General features: G+C 36.9%; 1 protein-coding gene across 1 annotated transcript in view; it reads right to left on the bottom strand.

Moving 5' to 3' along the window:
* ADGB (androglobin) overlaps positions 1-13,503 on the bottom strand; it is a 181,338-nt gene that overhangs the window by 31,379 nt on the left and 136,456 nt on the right. The window contains exons 28-29 of the mRNA XM_061130178.1: positions 13,043-13,236; positions 10,950-11,061 (exon numbers count right to left, since the gene is read on the bottom strand). Coding sequence (XP_060986161.1) covers positions 10,950-11,061; positions 13,043-13,236 — 306 coding nt within the window. The remainder of the gene's footprint in view (positions 1-10,949; positions 11,062-13,042; positions 13,237-13,503) is intronic.

Raw genomic sequence — 13,503 nt, 5'->3', positions numbered from 1 at the left:
GAGTTACATGGAGAAGAGAAGAGGGAGGAGGGAGATAGAGGTGACCAGGAGGAGAAGAGGGGGAATCAAAAGGGGAGAGAGCAATCTAGCCAGTAATCAATTCCCTATGTGTTCTCCACAGTCTGGATCCCTCAGAGAGGTTCATGGAGTTACACAGAGAAGAGAAGAGGGAGGAAGGAGATAGAGGTGACCAGGAGGAGAAAAGTGGGAATCAAAAGGAGAGAGACAGATCTAGCCAGTAATCAGTTCCCTAAGTGTTCTCCACATCCCGGAACACACAAGGAGATTCATAGAGTTGGGTAGAGAAGAGAAGGGCGGGGGGAGGAGATAGAAGTGACCTGGGGGAGAAAAAGGAGAGTCAAAAGGGGGAGGAGGAGAGAGTAATCAAGCCAGTTATCACACTCCTAAGTAAAAATGGGTACTGAAGATTGGATTCTTAAAGGTACAAAGTTGATAACAAATGCGAAAAAGCAAAGATTAAAAATCTAGAGTAGTTAGACTCTCAATAATACAATATTTTAAAAAATCACAAAAATTATAAAAAAATATGTATGAAGTTTGCCTTAAAAACAGGGTCTTTTTTTTTTTTTTTTTTTTTTGCAAGGTAATAGTAGGTTATAAAAGTGAATATTAAAGGAGTAATAGAGGACTTAAAAATTTCAAAAATTAATTAAAAAATGATAATGGTAAAAATATATTTAAGAATTTCTCTGAACCTGTTGTGGGCAGCGTGGGGCCAGTTCAGTTTCAGATAGTTCCTTGTTCCAGCTTATACTTCTCAAGATGTATAGGCTCCTTCCAACGTAGTCAGTGCTAACGACAGGGTTTTAATCTGTTGCACCTGTCACTTCCAAAGCGGTTCCCTCTGTTTATTTTGGCTTCTCCTGTTTGTAGGTCTCTTCAGTGTCTAATTTCTGCCGTGACACAAAGGGGTGAAGGTGGTCACTTATTTAGGCTCACTAGTTCAGTCGTGCTGTGGGGAGGGAGGAAGACTGCAAACAAATATCACTGGCGTGTGTGGGGAGTGCTCGCATTATCTCGGCCACATTGGGTTTGCCGCTGCTCATGGTGTGTGTGCTTTCCCAGTCTACACTGCTCAGGCTCCAGGTTGCTCTGCCAAGGAACTGTCTAAAGCGGGCCCTGCATTGCGTGCACTTCCCAGGTCTAAACCGCTCAGGCTCAGGTTCTCGGGTATTCCACAAAGGCGCAGACTCGGTGGGCCTGCATTTTGTGCCCTTCCCAGGTCCGAGCAGCTCAGGCGACCGGGTGCTTGGCGAGTGCACTCTCCCCAGGTTGAGGGGTGCATCTTATCGCCTCCCCTGTCTCAGCCACTCAGTTTCCTGGGTGCACAGTGGGAGCGCCGTCTCAGGTCTGCTGTGTGTCTCCTCTGGGGAGCTGATCTCTGGCTGCAACCCTCCAGAGGATGTCATCCGTCCAGAATCCCAGGAAGTCTTGGTTAGCGACTGGGAGCCTGCTCGCAGTTTGGTAGAGGATGCTGTCTCTGAGGCCGAGATTGCCCCTTTCCAGTTCTGGCTGCCGCCTGCCTGCCTCCCTGCCTCTGGCGGGGGATGGGCAGGTCCACAGCTGGCTAGCTCTCCTCTGGTATTCGCTCAGTCCTTTGTTCTGTGAGCGGGCCAGCAGTGCCTTAGGTTAGGGCTTTTCATGGGATAGTTTTCTCTCTCTCTCTTTTTTCTCTCTCTCTGGCTATCCCACAGTTTGGGTTGCTATCTCACATTAGCTCCCTCAGATTGCCCTCAGGGCATTCAGGCCTGGTCCTTACCCTAAGAAATGCAGCCCGCGCCTCCCTGTTTAGCCCCCGCTTGCTGGTGGCAGATGTGAGTGTCTGGGCTACTTCTCTGCTGGGAGTTGCTGTTAAGGCATGTAATCTGTGGGTTTTATTTATTTATTTTTCCTCCTGGTTATGTTGCCCTCTGAGATTCCAAAACTCCCCACAGACCCTCCTGTGAGAGGGTTTCCTTGTGTTTGGAAACTTCTCTTTTAAGACTCCCTCCCAGGACAGGCCTCCACCCCTAACTCTTTTGTCTCTCTTTTTATCTTTTATATTTTGTCCTACTTTCTTTTGAAGACAATGGGCTGCCTTTCTGGATGTCTGATGTCCTCTGCCAGCGTCTAGAAGTTGTTTTGTGGAATTTGCTCAGCGTTCAGTGTTCTCTTGATGGATTTTTTGGGGGAGAAAGTGGTCTCCCCATCCTATTCCTCTGCCATCTTAGGACCTCCCCCCTACCTTTGGTTTTTAGTTGTGTCTGATTCTCAGCCATGTCTGACTCTTTGCAACCCCATGGACTGCAGCACTCACTGATACTCTGTCCATGGGATTTTCTGGGCATGATTACTGGAGTGGGTAGCCAATTCCTACTCCAGGGAATCTTCCTGACACAGGGATCGAACCAATGTCTCTTAGTCAGTTCAGTCGCTCAGTCGTGTCTGACTCTTTGCTAACCCATGGACTGCAGCACACCAGGCCTCCCTGTCCATCACCAACTCCAGCTTGTGCTCATTCAGCCTGGCATTTCTCATGAGGTACACTGCATATAAGTTAAATAAACAGGGTGACAATATACAGCCTTGATGTACTCTTTTCCCAATTTGGAACCAGTCTGTTGTTCCATGTCCAGTTCTAACTGTTGCTTCCTGATCTGCATACAAATTTCTCAGGAGGCAGGTCAGGTGGTCTAGTATTTCCATCTCTTGAAGAATTTTCCACAGTTTGTTATAATCCACACAACCAAAGGCTTTAGCATAGTGAACAAAGCAGAAATAGATGTCTTTCTGGAACTCTCCTGCTTTTTTGATGATCCAGCAAATGTTGGCAATTTGATCTCTGGTTCCTCTGCCTTTTCCAAATCCAGCTTGAACATCTGGAAGTTCATGGTTCACGTACTGTTGAAGCCTGGCTTGGAGAATTTTGAGCATTACTTTGCTAGCATGTGATATGAGTGCAATTGTGCAGCAGTTTGAACATTCTTTGGCATTACCTTTCTTTGGGATTGGAATGAAATTAACCTTTTCCAGTCATGTGGCCACTGCTGAGTTTTCCAGATTTGCTGGCATATTGAGTGCAGAATTTAACAGCATCATCTTTTAGTATTTGATTATTCCAACTAGAATTCCATAACCTCCAATAGCTTTGTTCATAGTGATGCTTCCTAAAGCTCATTTGACTTCACATTCCAGAATGTCTGGCTCTAGGTGAGTAATCACAGCATTGTGGTTATCTGGGTCATGAAGATCTTTTTTGTATAGTTCTTCTGTGTATTCTTGCCATCTCTTCTTAATATTCTGCTTCTGTTAGGTCCATACCATTTCTGTCCTTTATTGAGTCCATCTTTGTATGAAATGTTCCCTTAGTATCTCTAGTTTTCTTGAAGAGATCTCTAGTCTTTCCCATTCTATTGTTTTCCATTTCTTTGCATTGATCACTGATTTAAGTGTTACTTATCTCTCCTTGCTATTCTTTGGAACTCTGCATTCAGATGGGTATATCTTTCCTTTTCTCCTTTCCCTTTCACTTCTCTTCTTTTCATAGCTGTTTGTAAGGCCTCCTCAGATCAACCTTTTTGCATTTCTTTTTCTTGGGGAAATGGCCTTGATCCATGCCTCCTCTACAATGTCACGAACCTCTGTCCGTACTTCTTCAGACACTCTGTCTATCAGATCTAATCCTTTGAATCTATTTGTCACTTCCACTGTATAGTGGTAAAGGATTTCATTTAGGTCAAACCTGAATGGTCTAGTGGTTTTCCCTACTTTCTTCAATTTCAGTCTGAATTTGGCAATAAGGAGTTCATAATCTGAGCCACAGTCAGCTCCGGGTCTTGTTTTTGCTGACTGTATAGAGCTTCTCCATCTTTGGCTGCAAAGAATATAATCAATCTGATTTCAGTATTTACCATCTGGTGATGTCCATATGTAGAGTCTTCTTTTGTGTTGTTGGAAGAGGGTGTTTGCTATGACCAGTGCGTTCTTTTGGCAAAACTTTGTTACATCTCTTGCATAACATGTTTTTATGTCTCTTTTATTGGCAGGAGAGTTCTTTACCACTCTTGCCATCTTGAAAGCTCTGACACCATGCCCATAGACTTTAAATAACCAACAAAGAACATGTGAAATAAGATTATACCTATGAATAGTATCATACACCAGAGAAGGCAATGGCATCCCACTCCAGTAATCTTGCCTGGAAAATCCCACGGACGGAGGAGCCTGGTAGGCTGCAGTCCACGGGGTAGCAAAGAGTCAGACACGACTGAGCGACTTCACTTTCACTTTTAACTTTCAGGCATTGGAGAAGTAAATGGCAAGCCACTCCAGTGTTCTTGCCTGGAGAATCCTAGGGATGGCGGAGCCTGGTGGGCTGCCATCTATGGGGTCGCACAGAGTTGGACACGACCGAAGCGACTTAGCAGCAGCAGTATCATACACTACGTTTTTAAGATGTTAACAAATGTCTGATGAAATGGAATCTCAAGCTGCCCCATTAGGTATTTCTGAGGCATTCTTTTCCTACCACTCATAGTTCTTAATGAGTCACACTGTTAGGCATATTTGATTCCACTCAAATTAGCATGTTCTAAGGAGGAGGGCATGGCAACCCACACCAGTATTCTTGTCTGGAGAATACCCATGGACAGAGGAGCCTGGTGGGCTACTGTCCATGGGGTAACAAAATCTGAAACGACTGAGTGACTAAGCACAAGTTGACATACGTAAGCATTACATAACTATATATATTTATATATTCATATATATGTATGGTATTTATATTTACCAAGTTTATATTGATATTTACCATATATATATATATGTAACACACAGACACCAATACAATTACAATCAAAGTGGTAAATATAAATATAAACTTGGTAAATATAAATACCATACATAACCATACATATATATATATGTATATATATATATACATATATATATAGATCTACAACATTTGGTTTCTTCAAAGACTCTGAACTGAAAATACACCATGCATATAGGTTTTTCTGTTCATATTTACCATGTGCGATTGTAATTGTCTTGGTGGGTGCATGTGCTACATACATATATGAATATATAAACATATATAGTATCTACAACCTTTGGTTTCTTCGAAGACCTTGAACTGGATACACCATGCATGTATTGTGTGTGAGAAAAAGCAACAATAATAATTATTTAAATTCAGGAAATTATTTTATATTTCTGTTAATAAAATTAGCACTGGGACTTGAAGACTTTTGAGAATGATAAAGCTTATGCTTATTGCAAATAGATTAGAACTTCAAATATGTAGGTCAGGAACATAAACAAAGGGCATCCCAGGTGACTCAGTGGTAAAGAATCTGCCTGCCACTGCAGGCCATGTGTTTTTGATCCCTGGATCAGGAAGATCCCCTGGAGGAGGAAATGTCAACCCACTCCAGTATACTTGCCTGGGAAATCCCATGGACAGAGGAGCCTGATGGGCTATGGTCCATGGGGTCAGAAAAGAGTTGGACATGATTTATTGATTAAACAGCAGCAACAAACATAAAGACTTTAAAATAACTTTATTATACATATAAAGGCAGATAATATCACCAAATATTACCTGCTCCATTTTCTATTTTCTTTTTTTTTCTTCATTTATTTTTATTAGTTGGAGGCTAATTACTTCACAATATTGTAGTGGTTTTTGTCATGCATTGATATGAATCAGCCATGGATTTACATGTATTCCCCATCCTGAACCCCCCTCCCACCTCCCTCTCCACCCGATTCATCTGGGTCTTCCCAGTGCACCAGGCCTGAGCACTTGTCTCATGCATCCAGCCTGGGCTGGTGGTCTGTTTCACCATAGATAATATACAAGTTTCGATGCTGTTCTCTCGAAACATCCCACCCTCGCCTTCTCCCACAGAGCCCAAAAGTCTGTTCTGTACTTCTGTGTCTCTTTTTCTGTTTTGCATATAGGGTTATCGTTACCATCTTTCTAAATTCCATATATATGTGTTAGTATACTGTATTGGTCTTTATCTTTCTGGCTTACTTCACTCTGTATAATGGGCTCCAGTTTCATCCATCTCATTAGAACTGATTCAAATGAATTCTTTTTAATGGCTGAGTAATATTCCATGGTGTATATGTACCACAGCTTCCTTATCCATTCGTCTGCTGATGGGCATGTAGGTTGCTTCCATGTCCTGGCTATTATAAACAGTGCTGTGATGAACATTGGGGTGCATGTGTCTCTTTCAGATCTGGTTTCCTCAGTGTTTATGCCCAGAAGTGGGATTGCTGGGTCATATGGCAGTTCTATTTCCAGTTTTTTAAGGAATCTCCACACTGTTCTCCATAGTGGCTGTACTAGTTTGCATTCCCACCAACAGTGTAAGAGGGTTCCCTTTTCTCCACACCCTCTCCAGCATTTATTGCTTGTAGACTTTTGGATAGCAGCCATCCTAACTGGCGTGTAATAGTACCTCATTGAGGTTTTGATTTGCATTTCTCTGATAATGAGTGGTGTTGAGCATCTTTTCATGTGTTTGTTAGCCATCTGTATGTCTTCTTTGGAGAAATGTCTGTTTAGTTCTTTGGCCCATTTTTTGATTGGGTCATTTATTTTTCTGGAATTGAGGTGCAGGAGTTGCTTGTATATTTTTGAGATTAATCCTTTGTTGCTTCGTTTGCTATTATTTTCTCCCAATCTGAGGGCTGTCTTTTCACCTTGCTTATAGTTTCCTTTGTTGCGCAAAAGCTTTTAAGTTTAATTAGGTCCGATTTGTTTATTTTTGCTTTTATTTCCAATATTCTGGGAGGTGGGTCATAGAGGATCCTGCTGTGATTTATGTCGGAGAGTGTTTTGCCTATGTTCTCTAGGAGTTTTATAGTTTCTGGTCTTACACGGACAAATTCTTAGAAAAGTATAACTTTCCAAAACTGAACCACAAAGAAATAGAAGATCTTAACAGACCCATCACAAGCAAGGAAATCGAAACTGTAATCAGAAATCTTCCAGGAAACAAAAGCCCAGGACCAGATGGCTTCACAGCTGAATTCTACCAAAAATTTAGAGAAGAGCTAATACCTATCTTACTCAAACTCTTCCAGAAAATTGCAGAAGGTAAACTTCCAAACTCATTCTATGAGGCCACCACCATCACCCTAATTCCAAAACCAGACAAAGATACAAAAAAAGAAAACTACAGGCCAATATCACTGATGAACATAGATGCAAAAATCCTTAACAAAATTCTAGCAAACAGAATCCAACAACATATTAAAAAAATCATACATCATGACCAAGTGGGCTTCATCCCAGGGATGCAAGGATTCTTTAATATCCGCAAATCAATCAATGTAATACACCACATTAACAAATTGAAAGATAAAAACCATATGATTATCTCAATAGATGCAGAAAAAGCCTTTGACAAAATTCAACATCCATTTATGATAAAAACTCTCCAGAAAGCAGGAATAGAAGGAACATACCTCAACATAATAAAAGCTATATATGACAAACCCACAGCAAGCATTACCCTCAATGGTGAAAAACTGAAAGCATTTCCTCTGAAATCAGGAACAAGACAAGGGTGCCCACTCTCACCACTACTATTCAACATTTTCTATTTTCTTAAGTGAAAGTAAGAAATTTTTACTAAAATGTAAAGTATTGAAATATACTAAAGGTGGCACTGTTGCTTCATGTTAACCAGAGGCCAAACTTTTTAAAGTTTTTAAATAGTTTTAGGCCTTACATTTTATCATGAGTTGTAACAAAGTAAATCTTTGAAAAAAATTAAACTAATATATTTTATTTCTCATATAAATTAAATATTGAGTTTAAATCAGTTAATGGGGCAACATTTCCATTTAATTTACATATAATTTTAAACTGTGTCACCAATGTATTAATGAAAGAAATGCTTGACCAATTTATATTTGATATATTTATAAATGAAAAGTAAGCTAAGTTAATAATTTCAAGACATTGATAACTTAATTACTCAAAAATATATCTCACTTTTAAGGTTATAGTTTGTAGGCTATGGGTTGTAAATATAATTGACAAATGGAAGTGGACACACTGGAGTTTTTTAATTTAAACAAATTGGCTACCCAAAAAAAGCACATTTATAAGCAAGAAATTACAGAATGATTATTCTGAATTCAAAAGCTATGTAACCTTCAAAAAGATTGTCCAACATATTTTTTTTCAAATAAAAAGATTTCCTAGCTCATTTTAAATACAATTCAATCCTGAATTTCTTTGCTACTTTCAGCAAAGGTGACACAAGGTGTCATTTAATTTTAGCAGCTGATCATTCACACTTAAAATTGTCAAATGTGATGTCAAAAAAGAAGACATGTAATTATTCCTAAAGACATTTTCTAGTTGGAATACACAATAATGATAAAACCATTTTTTGAAGTGCTGCTGGGTTCTAGGAACTTTATATGTATTATCTTGGATCTTCATAACAACTCTGAAACAGATGAGTTACTATATAACACAGAAGTTATTCTAATTTTAGAGGTGATAAATAACCGTTTCCACTACTCAAATGTACGGTAGCTTAGCCACTCCACTGTATTTCTCCATTTAATGTTAACTTCCTTTAAAAAACTTAATTCATACTATTAATTTGTACCATAACCAAGATCTATATTTTACATTATTCCAGTTCTTAAATTATATTACTGTGTTCAGATACTGAAAATCCACCTGTGCTGGATTTTGAACTTAAGAAACATACACACTGTACATTACATCCCTGGGGGTTATTGATCTTATAACCGGAAGTTTGTGTATTTTGACCACATTTACTTATTTTATATATCCCCCAGCCTCCTCTTTGGCAACCACCAATCTGTTCAACGTTTCTGTGAGTTATCTTATTTCAGATTCTGCATATAAGTGAGTTCATATAACATTTGGCTTGCTCTGGTGTCTGACTTTTTTTCCACTTTTCATAATATCTTCAAGCTTTATTCACGTTGTTGCAAAAGGCAGGTTTTCCTTATTTTCATGGCCGAATAATATTCCATTATATATGTATATGTCTATATATATATATGTATGTATATATCTTTACCCATTCATCAATCAATTAGCAATGAGGTTGTTCCCATGTCTTGGCTATTGTAAATAATGTTGCAATGACCATGGAGGTACAGATATCTCTTGACAATAATGATTTCATTTCCTTAGAACTTATACCCAGAAGTGGAAATTGCTAGATCTTATCACAGTACTATTTCTAATTTTTTGAGGAATCTTCATCCTCTATCTATAGTGGCTGCACAAATATACATTTCCATTAACAGTGTAATAATGGTTCTGCTTTTTCCATATTCTCTTCTCCAATGCCCTCTATCTCTTATCTTTTTGGTAATAGCCATTCTAATAAAATATCTCATTGTGGTTTTGAATCATGCTTCCCCAATGATTAGCGACGTTGACCATCTTTTCATGTGTCTGTTGACCATCTGTATGTGTTCCTTGGAAAAATGTTATTCAGATCCTTTGCCCATTTTTTAATTGCATTGTTTCTTTTCTTGATACTGAGTTAAATGATTTCTTTATATATATATGTTTATATGTATGTGTTTTATGTTTATATATATATATATATGTTTATTAACCATCAGATACCTGGTTTGCAAATACTTTCTCCCATTCCATAAGTTGCTTTTCATTATGTTGATAGTTTTCCTTGACATATTATTGTCAGTTTACACAATCCAGATCTAAGTATCATCCTAGCCCTTTGCACCATCAAGAAGTAATGTCATCTTTTAGGAGTTGCCTTGTGGATGCTAGCAGAATGTTGCTTTTTATGGTGGAGCAGGTATTTCTGATGATGGAAGAAGGTGGTAGATGCATAATGCAGGTATATAGTGCACAGCAGCGGTGAGACAGGAAGACACAGGACAGAGAATTTTTTTTTAATATTTCAACTTAGCTAGTCTTGCCATACTTATTTCACAGTAGTAAGTGCATTTTTAGTTTTGTAAGAAATTGAAACTCTTTCAACTTGACTGCACCATTTTGTATTCCCGTCATCAGTGTGTGAAAATTTCTGTTGCTCTGCACTCTGAGCAGCTTTTGGTATTGTATTATGCTCTTCTGTAGTGTACAATTTTATTTTTAAAATAATGTACATAGGATAATTTTATGATGGGTAATCTTGCTTGAAATTTGAAAAGAATATACATTGAAAATATTCATTTCTTTAGATTTAATTATTGTACTTGATAAGGGTGGCTCAGTGGTAAAGAATCTGCCTGCAATGCAGGAGATGCAAGATGCAAGATGTTCTATCCCTGAACCGGGAAGGTCACCAGGAATAGGAAATGGCAACCCACCCCCACTATTCTTGCCTGGAAAATTCCATAGACTGAGGAGCCTGGCAGGCTGCAGTCCATAGGCTTGCAAAGAGTTGGATATGAGCATGCACACATGCAATATATGTTTAAGAGTAGAGGCTGTTTCAGATTTTTGAAGAATCAAAAGCATCATTCTACTTTTTCCTGTTCAGAAATATTGAGAATAGTTTACATTTTGAAAAAACAAACCTGAATTCTCTGTCAGTGGAAGATTCTTTTTCTCTTAAATATTTTAAAAACATATCTTTAAAGTTATATTTTTAATAACTTGGACAAAAATAATTTATAATTAGGAAAGTTTAGAGTACCTTGGTTAGATAATCATCAAGTAATTTTTACTAACTGGACAAAATTTATTTAAACTTGACTAAACAATCATATATTTTTTGGTTTTCATAACCAAATAGTGAAAATGTTGAAACACATAATCAGTTAATAGAACAGGAAATGCCACTGGATTAAAGCATAAATTTTAAGCAATAATGTTTTAGTAATTACATGAAAAATTTACTGCTAAATATGTATAGATGATATAAAATGCAGGAATAGTATTTGGAGTGACATACCTTTGTTATCATTTTTCTCTAAGTCTTTTAGTGCTTGAACAAACATCTGTTGACTTTCAGTGAGAGGCCAACTGTTATATAACACCGAACACTGTATAATATACTTGTATACCTGGAAAAATACAATATTTAAGTATAAACAATAAAAGTAAACATAGTATATGCTTAATCATTTATTATTTTAGGCACATAATAAATGCATTTTTTCTGGATCATACAATAATGATTTAATTAAATACAGTTAGATGGTCTCCAAAATTCTGTAATACCACAGTCTATAATATCCTCATATTCCCACCAGTACTATTATATATTCTAGCATTTATAATTTTTGCATTTATGTTTATAAGATAAATTTATTTTAATTTTGTTACTCAGTTTTGGAATCTGAATTACATTAATCTCTTAAAAAAGACTGGAAGGTTTGTACTGTTTTTCTATTTTCTAGAATAATTTACTCCTCAAAAGTCTGTTAGATCTATCCTGTAAAGCCGCTAGGCCTATGCTTTTTGGAAAGGTATGACTTTGATTATCATTTGTCTTATTATTCTTATTATTTCATATTTTCTACTTTTTGTGGAGCAGCTAGTCTCTTCTTCCTCCTATCCCAGGAATTTTACATTTAAAACAATTTTTCTAAGTTTTAAATCAGCTAGTGTGTGTGTGTGTGATCAGTTGCTCAATTGTGTCCAATTCTGTGGCCCCATAGACTGTAGCCTGCCAGGCTCCCCTGTCCATGGAATTTTCCAGTCAAGAGTACTGGAGTCAGTTGCCATATCCTCCTAGAGGAGGTCTTCCCAACCCAGGGACTGAACCTGTCTCTTGTGTCTTGCATTGGCAGACAGATTCTTTACCACTAGCACCACGTGGGAAGCTCTAGCTAGTATAAAGTTGTATATAATACTTAAAAAAAATTTAAACCTGTTTGCATTTATACCTTCATCCTATTTTTTGTTCTATATTTGATTCATTTATATTTTCTTTCTTTTTTCTTAATTGATTGGTCTTACAAAAAGCATGTCATCTTTATTAATCTTAAAAAGCTTAGAGTTTAATTGTTGTAGATTTTGTTCCTTGTTTCTTAAATCTTTACTCATTTTATCAATATTTTTTCTCCTTATTTTTGAGTTATTATTTTACTCATTCTCTAACATTTTTGTTTCAATAGCTTAGCTCATTTGTTTGAATCATTCATATTTTCTGATGAATTAATTTAAAAATTCAATATTCCACTGAATGCTGCTCTAGATGTGGTTTACAAATTTTGATTTATAGTTCTCATTTTTATTGAGCCCTTTGTATTTAATACTTTCTTTTTAAAGGATTTTTAAGCTAAAGAATTATTTAGTATATTTACTCTGTTTTCGTATTTATGTGATTTTAAGCTGATAATTATTAATTTCTATATTATTAAATTATGTTCAGACAACAACTACACAATATAGTTTGGGTTTTTTTGAGGCTTCTTGTGTGTTCTATGAAAAAATATATTTACTTTTTATGAGGTGAAGTGTTCTATATAGATATCTAAAAGATTAAGCTTATACTTAATATTTCAAATCCTAATGATCAAATATCTCTTGTTTTTCAACTTAATTTACTCTTTTCTGAAAATTATGTGTTAAAATATTCAAGTATTAATTGCTAATTGATTTTTCTATGTAATTCTGTGTATGCTCAGTTGCTCAGTTGTGTCCGACGGTAGTCATGTCCCATGGACTGTAGCCCACCAGGCTCCTCTGTCCATGGAATTCTCCAGGCAAGAATACTGGAGGCTTGCCATTTCTTTTTCCAGGGGAGCTCCCTGATCTGGGGATCAAACTTGAGTATCCTACATTGGCAGGTGGATTCTTCACTGCTGAGCCACCAGAGAAGCCCAATCTGTCATATTAGGACTTGGTTTTGACATTTTGTTTTTATTTCTTTTAATTAATTCATTTTCTTGACCTCCAATGGATAAATCATGTTTTTATTTGCTGCCTTAAATTATATACATTGTTCTTTATTTCTTCAATTTTAGGAAAAGAATTGTTATGTTTATGTTAAACTTTTAGGAGTAGTACAGTTGAATAAATCTTCTAAATATTAATTACCTGCTGTGGTGTGCTAGCATTTTCATCTATAGTGGGTATATAACTGGTTTCTTCATCCATAATAGGCTGACCAGTGTCTACTATTGCACTTCCAGGCCTTTTATAGGATTTCTGACCTCCTGCAGATTTTTTCTTGATGTATAAATCTTGCTCTTTCTTTAAAGCAGTATGAGTTGAAAGAATTTGCTTGCTGGCTGAATATGAGAAATATTATGTTAAAATATGTGGAATACATAATCATTACTGTGTTATTTATTATATCCTTATAAAACACACTCAAAGGGACAGGTCAATTTATTTTGTTTTCATGAGATAAAAAACATCTCTGGCTTCTAGGAAATATCCTGGTCTTAAAGAAACACTGTAATGGTATATGACTTGGATAGAACAATGCATTTTCTGATTGCTAACCACTGATTGCTACAAGAATGTACAATTCAACAAATTCTTGTTCATTCTGT

Source organism: Dama dama, chromosome 26, assembly GCF_033118175.1.
Source record: "Dama dama isolate Ldn47 chromosome 26, ASM3311817v1, whole genome shotgun sequence".
Taxonomy (NCBI): Eukaryota; Metazoa; Chordata; class Mammalia; order Artiodactyla; family Cervidae; genus Dama; species Dama dama.
This window is presented reverse-complemented; position numbering and strand designations above follow the sequence as displayed.